At 37.4% G+C, this 24,843-nt stretch overlaps 1 protein-coding gene across 1 annotated transcript; it reads left to right on the top strand.

The window, feature by feature from the left end:
* Nucleotides 1-9,552: 9,552 nt before the first annotated feature.
* LOC105053346 (YTH domain-containing protein ECT4) lies at nucleotides 9,553-14,433 on the top strand. Its single transcript, XM_010934445.3, has 9 exons — nucleotides 9,553-9,769; nucleotides 10,515-10,591; nucleotides 10,776-10,923; nucleotides 11,201-11,277; nucleotides 11,669-12,256; nucleotides 12,597-13,175; nucleotides 13,260-13,472; nucleotides 13,580-13,723; nucleotides 14,073-14,433. The coding sequence occupies exons 1-9, from the start codon at nucleotides 9,742-9,744 to the stop codon at nucleotides 14,322-14,324; spliced, it is 2,106 nt and encodes a 701-aa protein (XP_010932747.1). The 5' UTR covers nucleotides 9,553-9,741; the 3' UTR covers nucleotides 14,325-14,433.
* Nucleotides 14,434-24,843: the final 10,410 nt, after the last annotated feature.

Here is a 24,843-nt window from a genome sequence, read left to right as displayed (position 1 = left end):
TCATAGTTCAGAAGGATATTATCTTGAGTCTAGGGGTTGACACATGGACAGGTACAGGTTCCCGACTCAACATCAGATTGGATCAATCACTTGTCAAGATTGTATGTTATGTTGTCTTAATTTGACTTGAGCTAGTCCATTGTGGCGCAAGGTACATAAAATCAATTGGGTTGGACATGATTATATAGAATCCACTTTGGCTTTTGATGGTTGAAAGGGGCATGTCATTTTGGTTTTTTCATGGCTGCAAGTCAATGTCACAAATAGAAGCTGGAACTAATAATCTGCCTTCATTTTGGATCCAATGACTCGTATCCTTGTCCAGGCTGAGCCAATCAAAACAACCACAAGAATGAGATTAGAGAACAAATAATAAAGAAGTCTCGCTTCTCTCTCCCACTTCTTTTTCTTTTGAACTTGTCCCTGTCATTGCGGTGTGACGTTGGTACCTTCTTTTTTTTTTTTCTTCATTTTTTTTATGAGATAACCAAATAACTATTAAAAATATTTGATTCGTAATCAAAATTAAAATAAAAATAAATTAAAAATAAAATCAGAATGAATAAATTTTTCAAATCATTTGATCCATGATCGAAATCAAAATCATGATAAAAATTTAAATTTTTTAAAAAAATAAAAATTAAATTTTAAATAGATTAAAATATTTTCATTCTGCTCCAAAATTATTAAACGAGACTCTTTTTAATTAAATAATTAAAATAAAATTCATTCGTTTTCATTTTAATTCCAAACATCATTTTTTCCTAATCAAACAACTTTTTATAGTTTGATTTTTATACGTTCCGGCAACACGTGTGCTATTGCTACGCTACTTATGCTTATCCTTCCTTGTTTCATTTGGCTTCTTTTCCTTGAACAAATAATATCACAGGGAGGAATCTCTGCAATGCTGCAAAGACTTCTTGCATGAGTATAAAACTCACAAGCTGATATCCATTTCTTCTCAAGATCCCTCGTCTTGAATCACAAATTCACCTAAGGAGGTGGGGTGCATCATTTTCCTTTTTTTTTTTTTTTGTTTTACTTCTTATTTAATATTCACTCGACTTCATTATGACTCTTATTCTTATTCTGAACTATTTGTGCAATTTATTGCTGGGAATCTGTATTAGATCTTGTCTGATTTTGTTTAAGAGTTGAGTTCACATCACAAGGCCCTGTCAATCATCTATTAGCAACGAGATGTCCTATGGCATCTATCCATTATTTGAACGGAGATCCTCTTTTTTTTTCTATATTTTTTTTATATTTTTTTTATAATAAATTTGGATGACTATTGTACTATTGCATATTAGTCTTTTTTTTTGTATTAAAAAAAAAATCAAACATAAAAATCTAAAATGATCATTATTCTTTGCCATTAGATGTATTTTTGACACACTAGTGGACCAACATTCCTTTACGGACACTAAACTGCTAGTCCACCACTTCTTCACAAGATTTGACTCATATTAAGTGCTATCAATATTGTTAATATTTATAATGGTCAACCACCGAAACCATTTGAATTCAAAGAGGTACAAGATGTCGGCCATATATTTATCACACGTAAAATACGTCAGTTCCTAATGCTATCAAATCCTTGAGGCAGGATGTGTTTGGTTATATTTTTTATTTTTAATTTTTAAAAAATATTTTTTATTTTTTAATTTTTATTATTGAATAAAAATAAAAAAATAAAAAATATGTTTGACAACTATTTGCTATAAAGTAAAAAGCAATATTTGGGGACGGCAGGTGGAGAGTCCGATGAGGAAGAAAAGTTTGAAAAGAGAGAGAAAAAGAGATGGAAAAATGAAAAGCTCGATGAAGGAGAAGGATTCAGTTCTTTACTTTTAGTTTGATGTTGTAGACGTGGAGAAACAAAAAAAAAAAGTAAAAAAATAAGTTTTGAAAAGCAAAAAATTTTTGCGCATATAAATAATTATTTTGATATTTACTTTTTATTTTTCATAATATTATAAAATATTATTTTTTTTATTTTTTAAAAATTAAAAAATAAAAAAATATTTTTTTAATGACTAACCAAATGAATCCCAAATGTTGCCTTTTGCTTTATAGCAACAAAGTTATCAAATATATTTTTTTTTATTTTTATTCAATAATAAAAATAAAAAAAATAAAAAATATTTTTAAAAATTAAAAATTAAAAAGTGTAACCAAACGTACCTTCGGTGAACAAGCCAAGAATATACCACTGGTTTCTTAATGTTGTTGGTGGGCAGCACATCCTTGGGGAAATAATATGCTACATTGAAATGTCTGTGAAGCATGAAAGTGCGACGGTGTCTTTTTATTTTTTTTTTTTCTTTTTTTTTTGATAAATATGTAATCGTTGCCGTTGCAGAATTTCATGACATAAAAATGTGAACGATGAATTCATCTTCTGTTGTGTGGTGCACATATGTTTGCCCCACAAAAGAGTAAGACAGGATCCTGCACCTTTTTGTATATTTTGAAAGCATGTGGTTCAAGTCAGAACCCTTATCCCCAAGTAACTTGTTTGGATGCTTTCTTCCCATTTAAGAGCTCATTGCCTTAACTCAGAGGTCATCTATCTTCGTTAAATTGCAACTTGGCGTAGTCTCTAAGTTGAAGACATTCACTCCTTTCAGAAATAGATAACACTCCAGACAACAAGAGCTGACCAAAGTCAGTCAAGTCTGGCAAGGTATGTATTGTGTACACGTATTAAGGTTACAGTCCTCTGGGCAAAAGACGTCTTGCGTGGGTAAGAAGGAGTCCGCACTCCACAACACAACTCTCCACTCTGAAGGATGCATGTGTTGAACGACAGGGGCGGGTGCCCCTATCTGACGTGGCGCGTCATTGTTGTGTACACGTGTTAAGGTTACGGAACCTTCCCCCTTCCATCGCATGCAAGGTATTGTCTGCTCTCTCCAGGGTACCTTGTCTGCTCTCTCCAGGGGCCCCTCTACCGCACGCAAGGTATTGTCTGCTCTCCTCAGAGACGCCGCCATTTTGGATGCACGCGCATCCGGAGTCATGATTTTGTCCCTCGCCCTCTGGGCAAAAGGCATCTCACGTGGACAAGAGGAAGCCCGCACTACTTAAACACATACACACACCAGAGTTACCCAATGTGAAACTATTAAGGAGGTCTTTGCAGTCTGTCCACAACAGTATGTATTTAGAATAGTTTAAAATTTGCGATGTTCGATAAAACATAGATTATCCGATGGACAAACAAATTGTAGAAGCGAGTCAATAGTTTTTCTGGTTTTTAACATGGAATTAATTGCACAGGTACAATATAGTTATCGTTACTATGTCTCCCATATCAAGTATAAGATGACATTACGGCGAAACAGGGAAAAAAAAACTACATGACCTCTTATTTAATATAAAGTATTACGTTATGTTAACACCAAGTATGAGCTATTATAATGACATGTAGCGCATCACTACAACGACATGACAGCTTTTTTATTTCCATAGTACCATTCTTTGTCTAAATACTGTTTGTTCCAGATACGTTACTGAGAAATTAGTACATTAGAATTTCAATTAACAGGGATTATTAAAATGCATATGGTAGCTGTTATTTCCAACTCGTTACGTTTGATGTTTAGTTTGTAACAGAGGAGAGTGGAAACTGCTACTCGGTCCAAACAATCGTTAAATTAATGTTATTTAAAACCACTCACATATGTCAAAGTGAGAGAGAAAAAGACGCTGTATCTGATCTCGACCCCTGCAAAAATATTTCATGGCCCAATCCGAGCCTAGTTTGACAGTTTAGCTGACCCAATTTGGTCCAAGATTTAGTTGAGTTGGAGCAACCCAGACAAGCCTCTCTAATCTATACATGCAAAAAGTTTCATTAGTGCAACTTATTTTTGTGAAATTTCCTATAGATCGGATCTCCAAGGTTGCAGCAGCTCAACACCTAATCACCGGTATTGGGCCTTAGGAATCACCAGACAATTTCAGATCCTCTAGTTCGCCGACGATATTCTAATCATTTGTAATGCTAATCTGAAACATATCATCACTGTCAAATTCATACTCGAATCTTTTGAACGGTTGTCTGGCCCAAGGATAAGCTTCTGGAAATCCTAGGCGTTGAAATAAGGGATCGACAGCCCACAAGTAAAGCAAGTGGCCGTTATTTTGGGTAGTAAGGTGGTCGAGTTCTCGATCACATACCCTGGCATGCCATTGTATCACAGCAAGCGGAAGAAAAAGGACTGGAACCCCCTTGTTGAAAAGATCAAGAAGAAGCTTACAAGATGGAAAGGCAAGCTGCAGACTATAGTCAGCAAGGTGGCATTAATCATTGCAATAATCATAGCAATCCCTATATTCTAGATGTCTAACTTTCTCCTCCCTCAATCCATTGTTTAGAAGATTTTACTTGGCCAGCCAGTTTGCAACATGTCGACCCGAAAAGTTTGTATTGGGAGTTATCGACTTAAAAACCTTCAACAAAGTGCTTATTTGCAAATCTTGGTGGGAGCTCTGTTTGGAGCCTTCAACGCCATGGAACAAACTTGTTCGTTTCATATGCTGGATAACCCAACCACCATTATAGTTAAAAGCGATCTCATGGGTTTTTATCGCCTTTCTGGAGGAGTGGAGTGTGCTTGCTGCTCAAAATACATTCCAAGCTCTAATAAGGGTTACTAGTTAGATAATGAACCACCAAGTGAACTCTTCCTGCAGTTGTATCTCCTGTTGCTTCTTGTCCACGAATGAATCGAGCAGAGGCCAAAGACGATGATGAAAGGACTAACCCTTCAGAGACCTCTTACGATCATCTGGCAATCATCATCTACGGATGAGTCGAGCAAAGACTTAGGACGATGATATTGATTTGGCAAGATTTACTACCAAGGTTTAGCTTCTGATCTACTTCGAATATTTTGACTTCTGACATACTTTGGATATTTCGATTTCAGATCTGCTTCGGATATTTCGATTTGTGACCTACTTCAAATATTTCGATTTTTAATCTTCTTTAGATATTTCTCTTCTGATTTATTTTGAATATTTTGACTTATTCTACTCGAATATTTCGACTTCTGACCTATTTTGGATATTTCAACTTCTAATCTTTCTCGGATATTTCGCTTTCGATCTACTTCGGATATTTCGACTTCTAACCTACTTCAGATATTTTGACTTCTAATCGACTACTTTCTTTATCCGAAGTAGTGAAATCACTTCGAATTCAAAAGTGGAGGCAAGTATTGTGGAGGTTATCCGCCTTCTGAACTAATCTTCTTCTTCTCAGGTTATGATCGAGCATTCATCGATAATTTATCAAGACTATCATGAAGAGCCAAGAAGCCAAGACTGAATGACCCCATGCCATCGACTTCTGTTTGAACTTTAGCTCGGACGACTACCAACTCCAAGGTCGGGATCCAATTGATGACAATAAACAAGGTTTAATAACATGCATGAGCATTGACACATCCAAGGCAAAGTCTCATCTTTGCATCGACCTTAAGCCACTGGCCTACTCAGCTATGTGGGCGATTCTTGGAATCTTTCAACAACTTTTAGAATGTGGGCACAATTCTTATTAGATATCCACAACTAATAACATTGATTCACGGGTTATGAATGGATTTTTTATCCCAACGGCCTATCAGATTGAGGCCTAGCAACCGAGAGATTAGAAGTCAAATGGACTCCAGCATAACGATCTATGATTTTATTTTTATATAAAAAAATAATAAAGAAACTCTCAAGTAAGCTTAATTTCAGAAAACACTGGGTGTGCTCTCACCCTCTCTCTCTTTCACACTTTTTTTTTTTTTCTATTGTTCTTAAGCTCCAGTTGATTTAAACAAAAATCCCGACGAGAGTAGACTTCTCTTACAGGTTTTGTTAGACGTCTCGAATGGTGTCCGTCCTCAACTACATCAGTGTCCAACCGGAGTCTTGCAGCAACAATGAAGAACGAGAGATAAGAATGGTGGCCATGGAAGCATAGAAAAGGGAAAGAACTAGGAAGAGGGCCGCCGGTTTCGCGATTGTTTCATGCTTGCCTTTCCTTTTTGTCGGTGGAAAATCACACGCTAGCGGTGGGGGTTGGTTGAAATGGAAGGGAGAGGGCCTCCGGTGGATTCCCACCAGGATTCTTGCGATGGAAAAGAAGGAATGCCGTCAAGTAGGGAAGAAGGAAGGCTGTCAAATGGGAAAAGAAGGAAGGCTATCAAATAGGAAAAGAATGAAAGTTGTCAATTGGGAAAAGAAGGAAGGCTGTCCCTTCTTCTTTTTCTCTTCTTTCGGCGACCTTGGCCTCTTTAGGCTGGGTCTCACATTAGTAGACTAGGAAAATTTGGACAGGGTTTCGAGTTGAACTAAATTGAGTCTACCATAGACTTATGACAAAAGATTTGTTATCACTCATGGCATCAGAAAACCCATGTACAAGCACAGATGACATTTTTCTAGTATTTATGTTGGTTTGTTTTGTTCCACATCACACTCTATGAACTGAAACATGGTGTCTTACCACATTTTCTTTCATGAAAACAAGTAGACACCATAGTGCTGGTGATCCCTTTGTGATTTTTTTTATGCTGTACATGGGTGTTTTGTTGGAAAAATTCTATAGTATCATATATCTCAAAAGATTTGAAAAATAAGTAACACAAGTGGATGCGTAGCTCTTCCATTATATATATATATAATGGATTGCCAATAAATCCTTTTTTTTGGGATTGCCAGTAAATCCTTTAATTTTAAAAATAATACAATAGAATATGTCCTTGACTAACTTGAATGAAGGCATGGGTCTTATAAGAAAGATTAGTTTCAGAGCAATGCAAGGAGAATAATTTCGTTAGACCAGTCTTGTGGGCCAACTCATGTGCCATTTTTTTATCAACATAACATCAGTTGGGTTTAAAGTAAGTTTTAAATATAGCGTAGCTGATGTCATGGTGATGAAAAGATATAATATATTAGTTGTTTTATAAAACTTTTTTTTTTTTCCTCAATTAAAACGAAAGCCAGAGGCCACCGAATTTATTAAATGGAAATAATTACAGTGAGTATGTACAAAAGAGGGGGATTATGAAACAAGGCTTTGGTTGACAGTACAGCCTCCCTATGATATTGGGGAAGAAGTAAGGTGTACAATATAGAGGGCAAAGCCAATCTTTTCAATTTCTTTCAAGGATTCTGTGCATCTCCATTGATCTTAGGTGGGCAAATAATGATCCAGCTTTTGAAGGATTGGAGGATATTTTATAAAACTTATCCTTATAAATGGTCCATCTAGAATTTTCTATAATTTCCAGTCATATAATAGGCTAGTAAGTTGCTTAAGAAATTGATAAGTAATTATTTGGGTATCAAAAGATGTGGAAAACTAACCCGAGCTACCTTGTTTTGATATGGTCCCTTGTAGTTCAAAATAAGGTGACAAGCACTTTCTAATAAAACACTATTTTGTAAGATGATCAGATATAGTTAATGGTTCCTCGTGGGACCATAAACCTTGTTGGATTAGTCCAGTAATAAACTAGTGTGATCTATTCTTTTAAGTCTTGTAATTCAGTAGGCTAGTAAGTGTTTAAGAAATTGATAATTAATAATTTCATTATTGTAGTTCAAAATAAGGTGATGAGCACTTTCTATAAAGCACTATTTTGTAAGACGACTGCATATGGTTATAGTTCCTTGTGGGACTCGTAGCCTTATTGATTAGTCCACTAATAAAGTAATATGATCTATTCTTAACATATGCTTAAAAGACCTTAATATCATACGTAAAATGATAAGTAGAATTTTTAACTAAACTAGCTAACTAGTAAGCTAGGTTGTAATTTTGTGCATTCACCCCTGCTCTAGAAGAAATTCAATCTTGGAGACTTAAAAGTTATTTTCCCCAATGTCAAATAATACTACAGTAGATGATTAATTACACTACCACCTTCTTATCCAAAAATAAAAAAAATCTCTTAGCTAATTTTTTTTAAAAAGTCTTCAAATCAAGGCCCTTCCATCTTCTTCCTCAACTCTATGTGCTCTTTGGTTTGATCCATCATTAAGTTCTAAGGTATCCTCCATGATCCTATCCACATGGTGATGATCATATTTCTCCTGAATGAAAAGGTGACCACCAAATAGATACCTTATTTTGAATCCTCTCGGTTGGTAACTCTTAGTCTAAGAAAAATCATTGCCTACACAGTATGTACTACATGACCGTGAATATAACCAATAATAACTATCGGTTCTTGTGAACCCCACTCATCAAGCATGCATCTTTATGCATCACCATAGGAACTAGCGGTCATGATTGGCTGCGTGCATCACCATAGAATTAAAAGATAATTTGATATAGAAATAGATTGCCTAAAAATAAAAGGGTTAAACATTCTTGATTTGATGATGCGATTTTTGAATATTGCTAAAATAGATCTTCTACTAATAATGTTACGATGGAATACTAGTAAAGACCCTTAGCCGTGGTGCCACAAAATATAAATCAGATTGTGTCTATTTAAGCCCGAATCATAATCTTGAATAAAGCACAAATGAACAATGTCCAAGGGAGGAAAAATGTATTAAAGAAATGCATGTTTCAACCCTAACCTTAGCTTCATTTAAAGGACCCTATCGAGAGAGAATGGTCATGGAGACTTGAGCCATGACCAAATTCTAGCCTTGGCACAAAACACAAGTATGTGGTTCGAAAGATCTTGTTATATCTTTAAAATAGTCACTTTCATGTCAATTTATTCATCAAACCGTTATTTTAGGAAGGTACATCTTTAGAAAGCCATGCGAACATTTCTATCTATAGATGTTAATCAGCCAAGAAAGAAACCATGCAATGAAAGCAATTCCTAAAGCCCATGAGCTTGAGGATGGCCCAACACAGCACTCTTTTCCAATACCTCAATGCTTGCAACCAAAGAGTATTCCATTAAGAAAGAGTAATACCATCGTTCATAACTCTTTGATATAGCATATCCTAATTAGAGAACCAAGCCCATGCAAGCCAATGAAGATGTCAACGATCAAGAGCTGGGCAAAAGTATATTTACAATTTCGATGCGAGATCAACATGATGATTCTACTCATCAAACAATATAAAAATAAGCCAAATAGAATTGTGAAGTTGGTGGGTCCAACAATCATCGGACCGTGCATCATTGGCCATTGAATCAAGCTTTGCGATTCATGATATTGTTGCTGTTTGTAGTTGATCTAATGCCCATATGCATCACACTTGTTATCATGCATCTCAAAGCATTGGATCTCCAATGGACCAATAAGAGTCAGACACAACCTGCACCCTAGATCCTAATCCTAAGCCATTGTCATCCTAACCCTCGTCCAACATGACAACCCAGATTACTAATCAAAAGCCTAGCTGGCTAACTCCAGCCCGATAAGGAAGCCCACGGTGGAGGAAAGGGAGCCCAAAAAGTGGGCCCATCAAATTCAGGGAGAGCCCAAAACTTTATGCCCAACAAAGCGTCCAAGGAGGATTAGGGTTTCTGGCCCCAAATATAATGTAATAAAATAATATATCCGGTTGTGGAGGCGGAGCCGTGGTGCTATTTGAGGCACCGCTTTTCGATGCGCCAAACCCTCTTCATTTGGATTCCTCCCCTGGCGGCTCTCCTTCTCCTACCCTCTCTCTCCTAGGGTTTCGCTCTATCACTCTCCCCACCCGCCCCTTCCTCTCTATTAGGGTTTGGGCTTCAGATCCCATCAGAACCATCTATGGCGGCCGTCGCTCCCGCTTCTGACCGTATCCTTTTCTTTTTCCTTTTTTTAATCTTTTTCCAATCAGAATCTGCTGGTTTAGGGGTAGCTTTTTTGATTTCTTTCTCATTGGTTTTGATTCCCTTGTTGCTTTCTATTGGATCTCTTGTTTTGCGATTTCTGAGGCGATAAAGCTGGAGTTTTTTCTTATTATTTTTTTTATAAACTGTTGACTTTGAGGGTTTTAATAGGGTTTATCATAGATCGAGGATCGTTTATGAAAGTTTTAGTCTTTTGGATGACCGTTCTTTTTGTGACTTGGATTTCCCCTTTCCTTGATAGGGTTTTCGAAATGATTTGGATGAGATTTTGGACATTGGAATTCTGTTTCTTTAATTTCGTCTTCTTTAATTTTGCTGCTTATGTGTTTTGGATTATATTCTAGGGGGCTTTTGTGTTTTCCTGCTGATTTGATGCTCATGTTGATCTGTTTTGGTTATCTGTTCTCACAAAAAGGTTTCTTTTGATTAAAATGAGCAGATGGGTTTTGTCAAAAAAAGATGAGGTTGATGATTAAATTGGTCACTGAGTTTTTACGGTGCTCTATCTTCTGTCTTCATATTATTTTATTAAGAATCTATATATTCTTTCTTTTAATTGTGATGTTGTGTGGTTCTATAATTGATTGCAATTTTTGTATTTTGACGTTCGTCTAAAAATTCGACTTTTATGATTTATCCAGCATCCTTTTTTTTATAGTTTGTTTTTCTTCCTTAATTCGTTCGTCACAGAAGCTGCAGATTTGCTGCAAAAGCTGTCGTTGGATTCTCAGGCCAAGACACATGATGCTGTGGAGGCTACCAAGAAGGTAGTATTTTTTTTCCTTGTCTATTTCTTTTGGAGATCACAGCCTTCATTTTTCATATGGTTGCGCGGTTTTGTATTTTAGATATAGGATGGTGTTAATTTCTTTTGAATTTTGTATTTATAGATAGGTTGGCGTTAATTACTTTTTTATTTACTTTTTTTTTTTCTCTGAATTTGGTTAATAGCCTCCTGCGATTCAATTTGGGTCTGCACATGGTGGAGAAGTGCCGAACGTTTCGATCCCATCAGAGCGATCGTTGACACCTGTACTTCCAGACTTCATGGATCCAAGCATGTGTTATCTACCAAGCGGATACCCTTATTACTATGGAGGTAATGAATTGCTTGCAAAGCCCCAAGCTTTATGCGCTTTTCTCTGGTCATCAAATGTCATTGTTTGGTGTGAGGATTCGGTGGATTAGTTTGGAATTTTTGTTGTTCAATGAAGTGGCCGCTGAAGCTTTTTTCCTCCCCTCAGTTGTTTAACTGTTGTATGAACATTTTTTTGGTTTAACATGTTTGTTGTACATGTTAACTTTTAGTGCCTTTGATTTTTTTTTTTTTGTTTTTAATAACTACTGCATGCCTTATTTTAGTTTTGTTTTTTCAGGTTATGATGGTTCTGTCAATGAGTGGGGGGATGACTACCCTAGATACGTAAACCATGATGGAGTGGAGATGCCTCCTGTAAGTTATCTCACTGAGGCATTGGTGTTCTTTTTACTCAGATGTAATATGGATAAAATAAGTTGTGTTTCTACTGGATGATATAATTGAATTAGGTTGTTTGAGTGGTCAGAGTCTGAACTGTGGGGAGAATATTGGTTTATACTTGACTTTCTGTAGATTGTACACGTTTTTCAATGAGGTTGAAGCATGTTTTTTTACATGTTGCTTCGTATTATTATGTACTATTGAGCTGCAAAAAGATATAGGTTTTTCAAAAGTCAGTGGAACTCAATACTTGTAGATCAAAGTTATTGTCCATACAAGAAGAAATTTTTTTCTAAAGAAAAAGGTGTTCTTAGTATATCTTTGTGATAATGATAAGATCAATGTCTTGTTTGGTTCTTGGCAGGGAGTCTATGGTGATATGTATCACCATGGATATGGGTATGCTCCTTTTGGTGCATATCCGTCTCCTGGTTCCTCAGTTCCTACCATGGGGCATGATGGTCAGCTGTATGGTCCACAGCATTATCAGTACCCAACTCCATTTTTCCAGCCACCAACTCTTACGGGTGCACCACATACACCAAACCAACCCCCTACTTCTCAAAGCGAGGTTTCTACTTCTGTTTCTTCTGATCAGCCATCCATTCCCCTGGATACGTCCAAGGCTAACTCAAATGGAATTGCCAATGGGAATGCAAATGGAAATAGTGGGTCAGCACCTCAGAGGCCAAGCCACCAAAATCAGTCACATACTTCGAATGGTTCCTATGGTAGGGGATCTTTGCCTGGTGGATTTCCTTCTACTGGTTACCAGGATCCAAGGTTCAGTTTTGATGGAATGCGATCACCAGTACCATGGTTTGATGGACCTGTTTTCTCTAATGGGCAACACAGACCAGCTACGTCAAGCTCCATTTCATCTACAATATCACATAATGGGACAACTCCAGCAGCAAGAAATCAGAATCACCGTCCTCTTCCTCAAGTCATGGTATGTCATATTGGGTGCTTACTATGTATTGTTTATAAGCTGCCTTGTTGAGTTAGCTACTGTTCTGGCCAATTCCATTTAACCACATTGGGTTGACTTCAGTCCACCAAGTATTCCTGGTGAGGCTCACTGGTCCAAGTATTTGCCATAGAGCAAGAGTTATCAATATGAGGCAGCAAGAAGATGGTGACCTATGTTTTAAATTCATTTTCATTTTACCCTGCTAATGTTGATCTAAATTTTAAATTTTGCTTGAGATGTGTAAAAGTTTTGTTGTGATTACATTGTTATTGTTTCTTTCACTTATAGCCTATTGATTATCAATCTTCATTATCTCTAGGGTATGCATGCCCCAAGACCGACATCTGGGATGGGACCAGCCGCTCCTGGTTTCATGAATAGGATTTATCCAAACAACCAACTGTATGGCCAGAATGCACTCAGAACTAGTCTTGGTTTTGGATCGAATGGTTATGATTCTAGGTCAAATGGGTGCTGGGGATTGGCTGTGGATAGCAAATACAAACCTCGGGGCCGGGGCAATGGATATTATGGTTATGGCAATGAAAACCAAGATGGATTTACTGAGCTGAACAGAGGGCCTAGGGCAGGACGCTTCAAAAACCAAAAGACATTTGGACCTGTTAAAATTGCTGTAAAGGGGCAGATCCTCTCTTCAATTGGGAATGAGGATTCTAGCATAACACCGGATAAGGAACAATACAATCGGGCTGATTTCCCTGAGAAATACACCGATGCAAAGTTCTTCATCATTAAATCATACAGTGAGGATGATATTCATAAAAGCATCAAATACAATGTCTGGGCCAGCACCCCCAATGGAAACAAGAAGCTGGATGCTGGATATCAGGAAGCTCAGGAGAAGGCTGATGGATGCCCTGTTTTTTTGTTTTTCTCTGTGAGTATTATGGTCATTCTTCAGGGAGTTCTTTGTTCTCTTTTTTCTTGATTTATTCATCAAGACCGTTTTCCAAATTTTCAGGTCAACACCAGTGGGCAATTTGTTGGTGTGGCAGAAATGGTAGGCCCAGTTGATTTTAACAAGACTGTTGAGTACTGGCAGCAAGATAAGTGGAATGGTTGCTTCCCTGTCAAGTGGCACATTGTTAAGGATGTACCTAACAGTGTTCTTAAGCACATCACATTAGAGAACAATGACAACAAGCCAGTGACAAACAGTCGGGACACTCAGGAGGCAAGTGCCTTTCTGATTTGTTTTCCCTTTTTTTTTTTTTTTTTTTAAGGAGGGTGTGTCAGTATATCAAAAACTTTTGCTTAATGTTTCTTGCTTTGGTGTTACAGGTAAAACTGGAGCAGGGTCTTCAAATGCTCAAGATTTTTAAGGAACATGTCAGTAAGACATCCATTCTGGATGATTTCATGTTCTATGAGAACCGCCAGAAAGTGATGCAAGAGAAAAAGGCAAAGCAACAGCTTCATAAACAGGTACCTCTCATTTATTGCAGGATCTCCTCTATCTACAATCTGAAAGATAACTTCTTTTGCTTGAAAGCGGGTCTTGTACTCTTGTATGGTTCTGTTCATGGCTTTTAATTATGAAAATGTTCATTATGTTTGAGATTTCCTATGGATCCGTTCCCCCTTCCCTGTTTTCATCAGTCTGTAAACTATATATCCATTAGACTGTGGTAAGCATGCCAGATTAAGTGGGCATTGTCACTGTGTTTTTAATTTGCTCACTTTGTAGCTTTGTAGATTTATATATTTTGCTGCTTAGAAACTCTTTCATTCCACAAGTCACCAGCATATTCACTTCTAGCTTTTGTTGCTTCAGGCCTGGGATGGGAAAACTTCTGATGCTGTTGCTGGGGAGATAGAAAAGGATGGGGCAAGTGGGAAGCCCAGATTGCAGAAACCTTTGGAATCGGTTTCAATTTTGAACAAGGATGTGCCACAGGGTGGCCTTGGGGAACGAAAGCTATCCGAGGAAAATGGTGTGGTTGCAGCAGCTGGTGATGCCTTGAAGATTGCTAAGCCAGCAACAGAGAAGCGGGCTATTGCGAATGGTGTTGCTAATGGATGTTAGGTTGATTGGCCCCCTCGTTCATCAGCTGTAGCTATTGGAATTGTGTAGGAGTGGTTTCAGAAAACCTTTTTGTTGGCTGGGAAAATAAATGTCGTTATACTTGGGTGTCCGGAACCCATATTTGCGAGGCTGCAGAGGATTTACATTTGGAAGGGGGTGGGGGGAGGGGTTGAGATCTTGGGCAATAAAAGCCTGCATGGCCACTGGTGTGTGGTGAAGTTGCTGGTTTTCCTAATGCCTTAAAGTCGGGTTACTGTTATCTCATTTGGACTGGTCCTTAGGTTCAGGAATATGGGGTTTTATAGCTTTAAGTAGTGTACTGACGAGTTAAGTTTTTAATTCCTTATTTTAGTTTTGGGGTTTGGATTAGTTTGTCCTTTGCTCTGAATTGTCTTTTCTTTTTAATGAAGTCTTTTCTTTTGTAAATCTACCTTTGTATCTCTCGGAACAAGAAGCAGATTAGAGTATTGCAATAGTGGAGTTGAAAAGAGCTGAGTTTGCTTTGCATTTTCTGATTTAATGGCGTAAACTTGACCTGTGTGCATCAAGGGAATCTCTTGGCGATTGGTTTCAGTGGAAGGCTATCTGCACTTGGATATATGCTACTACATGTTGGAAGGCATGAGTTCTCAAATTTGGTTATGGATTCATATTTTCTTGCATCCGATTCCTTGTGCTTGGATTGTTTTGGGTGGAGCCGTTATGATTTGTAGTGCAGCTGGCTGAAGGAACCTGAGTTTGCATTTTTTATCCAATTTGAATTAATTTGACTAGCGTTCATGATGAAACTCTTGGGAAATTGATGTCAGAAGAAATTATCTTCAGTGTAACCATCCGCGGTGGGATATGTTCCATTGCTGTAATTCCCTGGTGTGTTCTGCTTCCTTTTTTTTTTTTTTCTGGTTGTTGGGGCGTGTTTGCGTGCGTTCGAGCTTGGTTTGGTTTTGGTTCCTGTACTACTAGGATTTAGATGGATTAAGCTACGATCTGTAGCTCTGTGAGCTATATTATGTGGAGTTGTAGCCGGTAACTTTTCTTAGTTAAACATGCTTCTGGCCTATTGTGTCCGACAGACCCTTTTCTTAGTTAAAGGGTGTTGGTAGACGGGTAATATTGGGTCTACTTTTAGAGTGCGTTTGGTTGGAGCTGCCTTTGAAATTATCTGCTGATCCCGGAGATTTTCTAAAATAGACAAATTATAAATTATTTCTTTACAATACATTTTATAAAAAGTAAGGGACTTATGTTCTTCACACTTATTTTTTCAGGTCGTACGATTTATGAGTTTTAATAATAAATTTTATGAAAAATAATCAAACAGCTATTTTGCAAATTTCATCTATTTTGAGCGTTTTGCAAGTCTACTTAAGTAAAATTTATCAGCCAATAGTCTCCACAGAGTATGTTTTAAATGGGTTTAGTCGTTTACTGGTGATGTGTTGTTCCTGTAGCACGTGAGGTTGTTGCAGTGGCAAGAATTTATCCAGTTGGTAGCCTTACGAGAGAAAAAAGATGGCTGTTAGTGCAAAGAAATGTTTTAATTAGCCTACTGTTGATTGTGAGAAATGTCCACTAAAGCAGGCAGCGTAGGCTTTACAAATGATGGAATGTGATTTTACCGGCCTTTGTGGCAGTTCAAAGCCGTTATCACATAGTAAATCAGTTTTATCAAAATTAACTGGCATTGAAACACTTCTTATGGAATTATTTTCTCAATTTATGATAGTTTATAACAATTTCCCTGCATGCTGGATATTTTAGTTTGAATAAAAGTTATTAACAACTAGCATAATTCTTATTATTAGAAATGCAAATATAAAAAGTGATAAGATTCTACGAGTGATGGCACTGGCCGTATTGTCCTATAGCCGTTACAAATGTGTATAACGTGATAATGTGTCATCTAAAATGTATGGCATTTTATGAGGAACAGAAGTTAATTGTAGCGTACAGAAGCAGGTGGACCATATGATATTAATTGTGGGGATACCTTGGGGTATTTTGTGACATTAATTGGTCATGTGACTCGAGGGGGTCATCAAAATTATTACTAACCCATCCAACACTTGAATTGCTGTTTGTTGGGGTGTGTCGGAGTAAGGACATGGTAGTGTCTGTAGTCTGGACTGCCAGCCTACGGATGTATAGCCTGATGGAACCAAAAGGGGAAAAAATTTTTTGGCTGCATGCTTCAGCATTGAGCTTATTCAGCTGAACATTGGGCTTCACCTTCATGCACAATTGATTATTGCCTTCTTGCAATTATTTTTCTTCAATTATTCATTTAAAGGCTACTGATTGAACCATTATATCATACTCTATGAATTTCATGTTCTTAATGAATTATTCATGTATCTAATGTTCCCTCATCCACCATGTTCATATAAAGTTGTTTCAATAATTTCACATGGTTCATTAAGTTTGCTCTCTTTCACTTGTTCTTGAACGCTCCTTTCTTTCACAAAATACACCAAGGCACATAATTGTAAGTGAACGCTTTTGGATTTATTCCTCTACATAGAACTAATCACCATGGTAAAGATATGTTGCTCCAAATCTTTGCATCCCACTAAAATTGTCACTTCTTCGAGACTTGCAGCCATGTATGGATGAAGCAACTCTTCATGACTTGGTTTATGCAATTTCTACTTTGTACAACTCTAATGAGAAAGTTGGGCAAACAATACTTCCAGGACAGAGACAGCGATAATTAAATCTTTGTTTTTCACATTGTTGGCTTCCTCTTTCCTGTTTTATTTTTCATTTAATGTCTTTTGCCACCTCTCAACTGTCAGAACTTTGGTGTTTATTTTCATATGTAAGAAACATGAAACTCAAATGTGCTTGAAAGTTTTGTGCATTAACCTAGAGTCTAATTGCAGTATTCTAGACTCTTTTTCATTGAAAGAATCGTATATAGAAGCGATTTTTTGTGATGATCTGATATATCTTTGTCAATGTTTTATTTTCTAAACTTGAGGTAGTCCTAAACAGAAATGTTGACAAATGGGGATTCAAAGAGCTGATCCAAGTAATTTGAAAATTATTAGAGATTGCTTTGATCTAAGTAATTTGAAAATGATTAGAGATTGCTTTTCCTCTTTGCTTTGTTTCTTCTATAGGTTATTTGTCTTTGTAAAAGGCACAAGAAGGAAGGGTATTTTGCAAGCTCGATTTTCAGATGATCAGATGGATCAAAACTTCTTGTTTAGGTGAGAGTGGCAAGAGGGTTTGATCTTAAATGGCAAAGGTGGATTGAATCTAAAAGGTGACAATTGAGATCTGAAATGAAAATAAAATGGATGGCTCCCATTTTAACCACTTGGTTGGGAGCGTTCCATTTCGATTCTTATTTAGAGAAGAATGAGAATGGTTTAATTCTTCTGTAACTGAATCTGGACCATCCCGGTGGAATCAAAATCTCATTCCACCGAGATGAGGAGATAAAATTAAGAAAAAGAAAACACCTATCACCGTCCCCGAGATCAGGGGACTGCTCCCTGCTCGAATCCCGGCCCTCGTTCTCGCGGTTCTGGCGCTCGATGGTGGTGATCATCTCCTCGGCCTGCCGCGCCACCCACCGGCTCAGGATCCGGGAGTGACGTCGAGCAGCGGCGGAGGATTCCGCGAGGTTGTCGCCCTCGAGGTCCGACCGCCGCCGCCTGCGTGCGAGGAGGTCGGGGGCTTCACCGCCATCTCCGGCGGCAGAGTGGTCATCGTCGTCGTCAGCGGCGGAGCTGCAGGAGGCGAGGGCGGTCATGCAACCGTCGATGTGGCCGCGGACCAACTCCTCCAGGCCCTGTCGGAACTCCCGATCGGCGTCCTCCCGCTTCTGCCGGAAATCCATCATATCCGATCCTTCCACCGACGGAACCCTAGGCAGGCATGAGTCCTACAATCTATGGCGTTGAAATCGATCGAGCGATCGTGTTAGAAAAAGAGCCGTAGAACAGGAGAGAAAGGGGGAGAGCGATGGGGCAATTTATAGAGATTAAAGAAAAAAAATTCGTTTTCCAACGCTGTTTTAAATTCGTAGCTCTTGTTCTTGGAGTGTGGGAGAAGGGGGGAAGGGAGAAATACCACCGATCCCAATGGGGTGGACGGCGGAGAAAAGGAAGACGGAAGGAGGAGGGAAAAAAATATAAAAGAGAAAAAATAAAAATAATTAATTTTAAAAATTTTTAATTAAAAATAAAAATAAAATTTTAAATCGATTCAGATCTTTATTTTTATATGAATCAAATAACAACAACGAAAAATATCTGTTTCAATTTCTATCGTAAATCAAATATTTAAAAAAAATTAATTATTTTAATTTTGATTTCAATTTCAGTTACGAGTTGATGGATTTACGGTCAGATGGGTCTATCTCCGTATTAATATTTTTGTAGTGGATGTGCTGGGTAGGATGACAAGGAAAGCTTCCAAGGAGCATTTAATTAAGGGATGGCGCCATTCTCAGGTACATGGTGGTACAGTAAGCCTTCAGTGCATTGCTTTAGTTATTATTTGAATAGATATTGTTTTCTAAGATTTATAATTTATTTGGAAGATGATCGATATTGGGATGTTATTTGTGCTAGATGGATGAATTGTCATCTATAGGACTCCCCAATCAGTTTCCTTGAAACTCCTGTTCATTTTTATTTTACTTTAAGAAAGTTGGACCGGATGATCTTGATTCAAAAGTTTGAAAAAAGTTGCAGGGTAAGAACATAATTTGTGTGTTTTGGGAGGTGGGCTCATTCTTGTTAACTCTGCTTGTCTTCCATTCCAAATTACTGGATGTCTAATTTTTTCATGTCAAGAAGATGGACTACATAAGGAGTTTTAATTAGTGTAAATCTGCGTTTGAAGTTAGATAATTGTGGACTGGTGTGTAGGTGTTAAGGACCTTCAGAGCTTCAGTTGGAGTTCTTTTGTAGAACTTGAGAGAATTCATTTCACCTTTCCAAAGAGGGGTTACTAGAAACAGAAGCCGCCTTCTTTGCAGGACTCTGCCTTAAGTTGGACGTCATCGTCCTGTAGAAAGATTTTTGTATGGAAAATCCACCTCTTTCTGATTTGTTCTTGGTTCTCTTTAATTTAGCTTTGAATGAAAAAGTGTAGACCAGTTGAGGCTAGTCGATGGTCACTGGAGCTATTATTGTAGAAGATCTCAATGATCGGTTGAAGCATTTTATACATTTATTTTGACATGTTGGTCATCTCTTCTTTCTAAGGTTGCAAATGGGCCGGGTTGACCCATGACCCTATCCTATCGAATCCATTTAAATTCATTCCGATCCATTTTAAAAGATCCGTGGAGCCGGGCCAAATATTAAAATTGACTAATTTTATTTTTCAGATTGGATCTAGATTTACTGAATTTGAACTTGATCTGATCTATCCAAACTCGGTATACTATTAAGACCCAAACCTGTTTGAGTTTCTAAATTGCAACTTAAGGCTGTATGATTAATATTTTTAATATAAGTATAGGTTTAAAGTTATTTTTTCTTTTTTTTTTTTATATCCTAATTTGTTTAAAGAGTAATAATGTATTTTTATATTATCAATAGTAGTTGGCTATGTTTGATGGATTCGATTTAGATCCAAATTTTTTGGATTGGGGCTAGATTATATATGGACTTAACTTGACCCGAATGGCTATTTGGATTGAAAATTTTGGCTGTGGAATCAATCCAATTTGATTTTCTATTGTATTGGGTTTGAGTCCAATATTAAGATCCGATCAAAGAATTGGGTTGGCTTGAGGACACTCATAATCAGTCTGATCCAATCAATTTGTACCCCTACTTCTTTCTGATTCTCCCATGGAAGTAGATATTTTAGGTATATTATCATGGCAGTTTTTGTAAGTTTTAATTTGAAGTAAATTCATCTTTTGACTATTTAGTTTGGAATGGCCTTTCTGACTGTATCAGCAATAAAATCTTGATTATCAATAAACTTAGGAAAAGAAATTGGGCACCACCATCTCATGTCTATTCTATTCTTAGCATTACTTGCTTTAGTTTATTGCACTTTTTTGGAAACATTTTAGGACCGATCGGAAGCTAAAATGGTTCCCAAGTAGTTTGAGAGAATTATAAACTTCACGAAGCGTCAACATAATAACTCAAAACTTCATCTAAAAAAATTAGTTGGGATGTGTTATTTGGATTCCTCGATTTTGTATAAGCATCTAAAACCTATCTAGTGCATAGCTGATGTAGGACTGGATATATGCTTGCATGGATCCTTACAATAGTTCTCTCTTACTATTTTTTTTTTAAAGGGAAGAGGAGGGCCTACGACCACCTAATTTATTAAATAATAAAAAAAATATAACTATAGATCTTCTATGAGGTGAAGAAACGGCTAAATTTTTTTATTCACAAACGGCTAAATTTTCGAACTCACCGTCCAACCCTTAACTAGAGTAAGGATTCTGCCTCAGGGCATTTCTTTAAAGTTTTCATTTTTCTTCATGATCCTCTTTTTAATAATGTAATTTCTTTTTGATCCTTATTGTAATAATTATGCTGGAACTCCTTTCTATTCTTTTTCTAGGTAAGAGGGCTCCGTTGAGGTCCCATACGGTCATGCCTTTTGACATTAGAGCTGGAGTCCCAGCTTGGCGCAATGATGATCAGAAAGGATAATTACTAGTATTTTATATTTGAAGTGAACTCATTTGGTTGCTTGTTTGCTAGAATTCTTGCTAACCTTATACTACTAGTGTTGAGCATGTGCATTGCATGTGATGGTAGCTCAGACACCCCTCACACCATTGGATATGCTGGTGGACATTTTCCTGGTGTTTATGGTTGAAACTAACTTGATTTCCCCCCCCCCCACAATAATGAGTTGGTTTTGTAGCTCACTGAAATTATTGGATCTTTGATGGAAGACTGGGCCAAAGCAGCAGCTGACGCTAGCAAAAAGAAACTACTGCTGTGTTGAGGCATCAAATTTGAAGTAGAACGTTTCCTCCTCAATTTAAAATGGAAGAACAACTTTTTGGCTAGCTTGGCTTATTTTGTTCTATTGGCTCTTTCCTTTTCTGCTTGGGGTCTGTTCTCTTGTGAACACCTTAATTGTTGTTTACCAGTGCTCATTTTATGAACGAAGTTGGTCGGTCTTTGTTTGATTTTTTTCAGCGCTGATCACCCAAAAGAAGTTGGTTCTTGGTCTGCTCAATCCCTTTCTCAAGAAGGAAAAGAAATCTTTGTGCATCCTGAGATCCTCGGTTTGACACCGAAATAATTCCAAAAGCCGCAAATAAAAGCATAGTGAACAACCATGTGGATTCCCATCTCACTTGTGGAGTTATAGAGAAAACAAGCAGTGGGACATGTCCATGATTTCTTAGCAATATCGATCCACAGTAGGAAAGCACAAAGGATTTGTGGCATCAGATAGGTCATATGTGTTGATCAGTGCACCAATTTAGACATGGATCACTGCAATTTGTACCTAAGAACATATGGGATGAGCAGTGTGATACCTTCGTATAATCCTCCTCATTTCTCACCATGATGCACTTGGCAAATGGTGCAAGTAAAATGTACCTTGAATTCTACATCAAAGAACAAATAAACAGTTTTGGGATCATGATCATAATGTTTCTAGCCATGCATAGAGACCTGCATCTTATTATATTGCACACGTGTAGCATAGAGTTGAGATACATGATTAGTCAAGTTACCAAGGACTTCACCAAGTGATAAAACCACAAAACACCACTTCAGTTTCCTCCATTTATAAATTCCTTTCTTTTCAGAAAATTTCTTTCCAAAATTAAGATAACATATGTCATGCCTAATAAGTTTCCCTTCCTCACACTTATATGCACTTATTCTAGGGGAACATATGATTCCCATGCCAAAGATAAGAACATCAAGTTGTTGGAAATAATATCCTGAGTCCACCTAGGACAATTTACAATTTGAAGAATTCACTTCTTTTCTGCTATGTTGGTGTCTAATATGCAAGCATTGGCTCATATTTATGGGTATTCTGGTGATTGTGATGCATGATCAAAACTAGTAGCCTCTTTAGTGATCACACATCAATTATCTTCCTTTGAACGGATTTGTCGATCACCAAAATACCCATAAACATGAGGGAATTAAGCTATCATCTTCATCACTACAACACCCATATGACATGAGAGCACATCCTCAAGATCACCGTGAACATGCCAATTGGGATTGATGTTTGCCAACTCAACCACAAAATTTGCTCGATAAAAATAATTCAATCTTTTCAAATTGAAGTAATTAAATGATATTCAAAATAACAAATTTAATCAAACACCTTTCCTTCTCCAAATATAGGTATTCAAATGAGTTTAAATATATAAATAATTATAAATTTATCTAATTTATATTGAATTCTTTATAATACTAAGCTGAGTGGTATACTGGCCATTAACAATCAAGCTAGCGCACTTAAATGAAGTTTGTGCAAGAGTCTGATACAATATGATCTGCTGCATCTTTGAATTCCTCCATTCTTTATACATAATGAATATTTGGGATTGGTTCTTCTTGAAATCATCTGATGGATTATCCCATCTAGTCGACAGTCCCATCTTAGTCTAATCGATTTGGATTTGAAGGGGAGAGATTCTACTTAGAGCAATGGCCGTGAGTACCATCTCTTGCTAGACTTGACAATTCTACTCTCTTTGAAGTGGAGGATATCTTTCTGATGCCAATTCAGAAAGCTTTTCTCAACTCCTTCGGCCATGTTCCAATTGCCTTGGATTGTAATTGTAAGTTCTCTTGCCATAATTTTTAGATTCGAGGCTTAGTAGTTGCATGAACTAGATTTGGTTAACATTGTGATGAATAGGCAATATGTTATCAAAAAGTCTAACCCAGCAATTGCTTGGGTCCATAATCTGAGGAGAGTCCATGCCACCCTCAAATCTTTATCCACCTCTAAAAGAATTTGAAAGGAGCTTAATCAAAGATTGACACATGATGTGGACATTCTTGATCGAAAGAAGAGAACTAGTCTCACGCCAGAATATTGTAACACTAGAAGGGTATTGAAACTCTCGTAAGGACCTCTATTGCAAAGAAGAACTCTATTAGAAGTAAAGATCTAATATCACTTAGCTTGAGGAAGGAGATAATAATACAATATTATTTCATAAGGTTGCCTTTGATTGGAAAAGGAGAAATCTCATCTCTTCTTTGGGCGATGGAATTGAATATCATAACCAAGAGGCCATCTCATGTAAACTATATGCTTTCTTCAAGAACCTCTTTGGCTTCTTTTCATCCCCTTGCCTCTCTATCAATTGGCAACTCCTATATGGCATGCTATTGTTGAGCGCTAAGAGGTGGACAAGATATTCACTCTTGAAGAAATTAGGAATACAGCTTTGTTTTTGATGGGCTTAAAGCGCTAGGACCTAATGGGTTTACCTTTACTTTTTTTCAAAAAATTCTATAACCTCATTAGTGATGACATTCTAGCTTTCTTTGAGGAGTTCCACCATTGTTCCCTTACCTCCCTAGCCTAAATTTTGCTTACATCTCCTTGTTGTCTAGAAAAGATGGAATCATGGAGCCTTAATGCTCGTGACTTGAGGCTGATAAGTCTTTTCAATAACTTTTACATGACCATCTCCAAGGTTTTGTCTAACCGGCTTGCCTCCTTCCTCTCTCTACTTATTGACAATGTCCAATTTGCATTTGTTAAGGGTTGGTCTATTATTGAACATTTCTTGTGTGCGCGTGAGATGGTGGCTTATTGTAGGAGGTGAGGGCAAAAAGGAGTTTTGTGCAAATTGGACTTTGAGAATGCCTTCAATAAAATTAATTAGGACTTCATCTTCAATCTCCTCCAAGCTCGAGGTTTTCCTCTTAAATAGATTAATTGGGTGCGTAACATGCTTACCTCTGCAATTGTTGTCTTTCTTATCAATGGTAATCTTAGGAATTGAATTAGATGAAATAGGGTTTATGTTAAGGAGATGCCTTGTCGATTGCTCTCTTCATTCTTGTTATTGATGTATTAACCAGGCTCCTCAAGCAAGCTGGCTCCTTGGACTGATTGAAGGGAATTGGTTGCAATGAAGTCTTCAAATGGATCAATGGTCTACAATTTTGTCTAAGTGGCTTGCCTCTTTCCTTCCTCTACTTGTTGACAATGTCCAATCTACATTTGTCAAGGGTTGGCCTATCATTGAACATTTCTTGTGTGCACATGAGATGGTGGCTTATTGTAGAAGATCAGAGTTAAAAAGAGTTTTGTGCAAATTGGACTTTGAAAAGGCCTTTGATAAAATTAATTAGGACATCATCTTTAATCTCTTCCAAGCTCGAGGTTGCCCTCTTAAGTGGATCGATTGGGTGCACAACATGCTTACCTTTATAATTGTTGCCTTTCTTATCAATGGTAATCTTGGAAACTGAATTAGATGAGATAGGATTTATGTTAAGGAGATGCCTTGTCATTTGCTCTCTTCATTTTTGCCATTGATGTGTTAACTAGGCTCCTTAGGCAGGACCGGCTC

Source organism: Elaeis guineensis, chromosome 10 (assembly GCF_000442705.2).
Source record: "Elaeis guineensis isolate ETL-2024a chromosome 10, EG11, whole genome shotgun sequence".
In the NCBI taxonomy this organism is placed as follows: domain Eukaryota; kingdom Viridiplantae; phylum Streptophyta; class Magnoliopsida; order Arecales; family Arecaceae; genus Elaeis; species Elaeis guineensis.
Note: the sequence above shows the minus strand (reverse complement) of the source record. Positions and strands in the feature narration are given on the sequence as shown.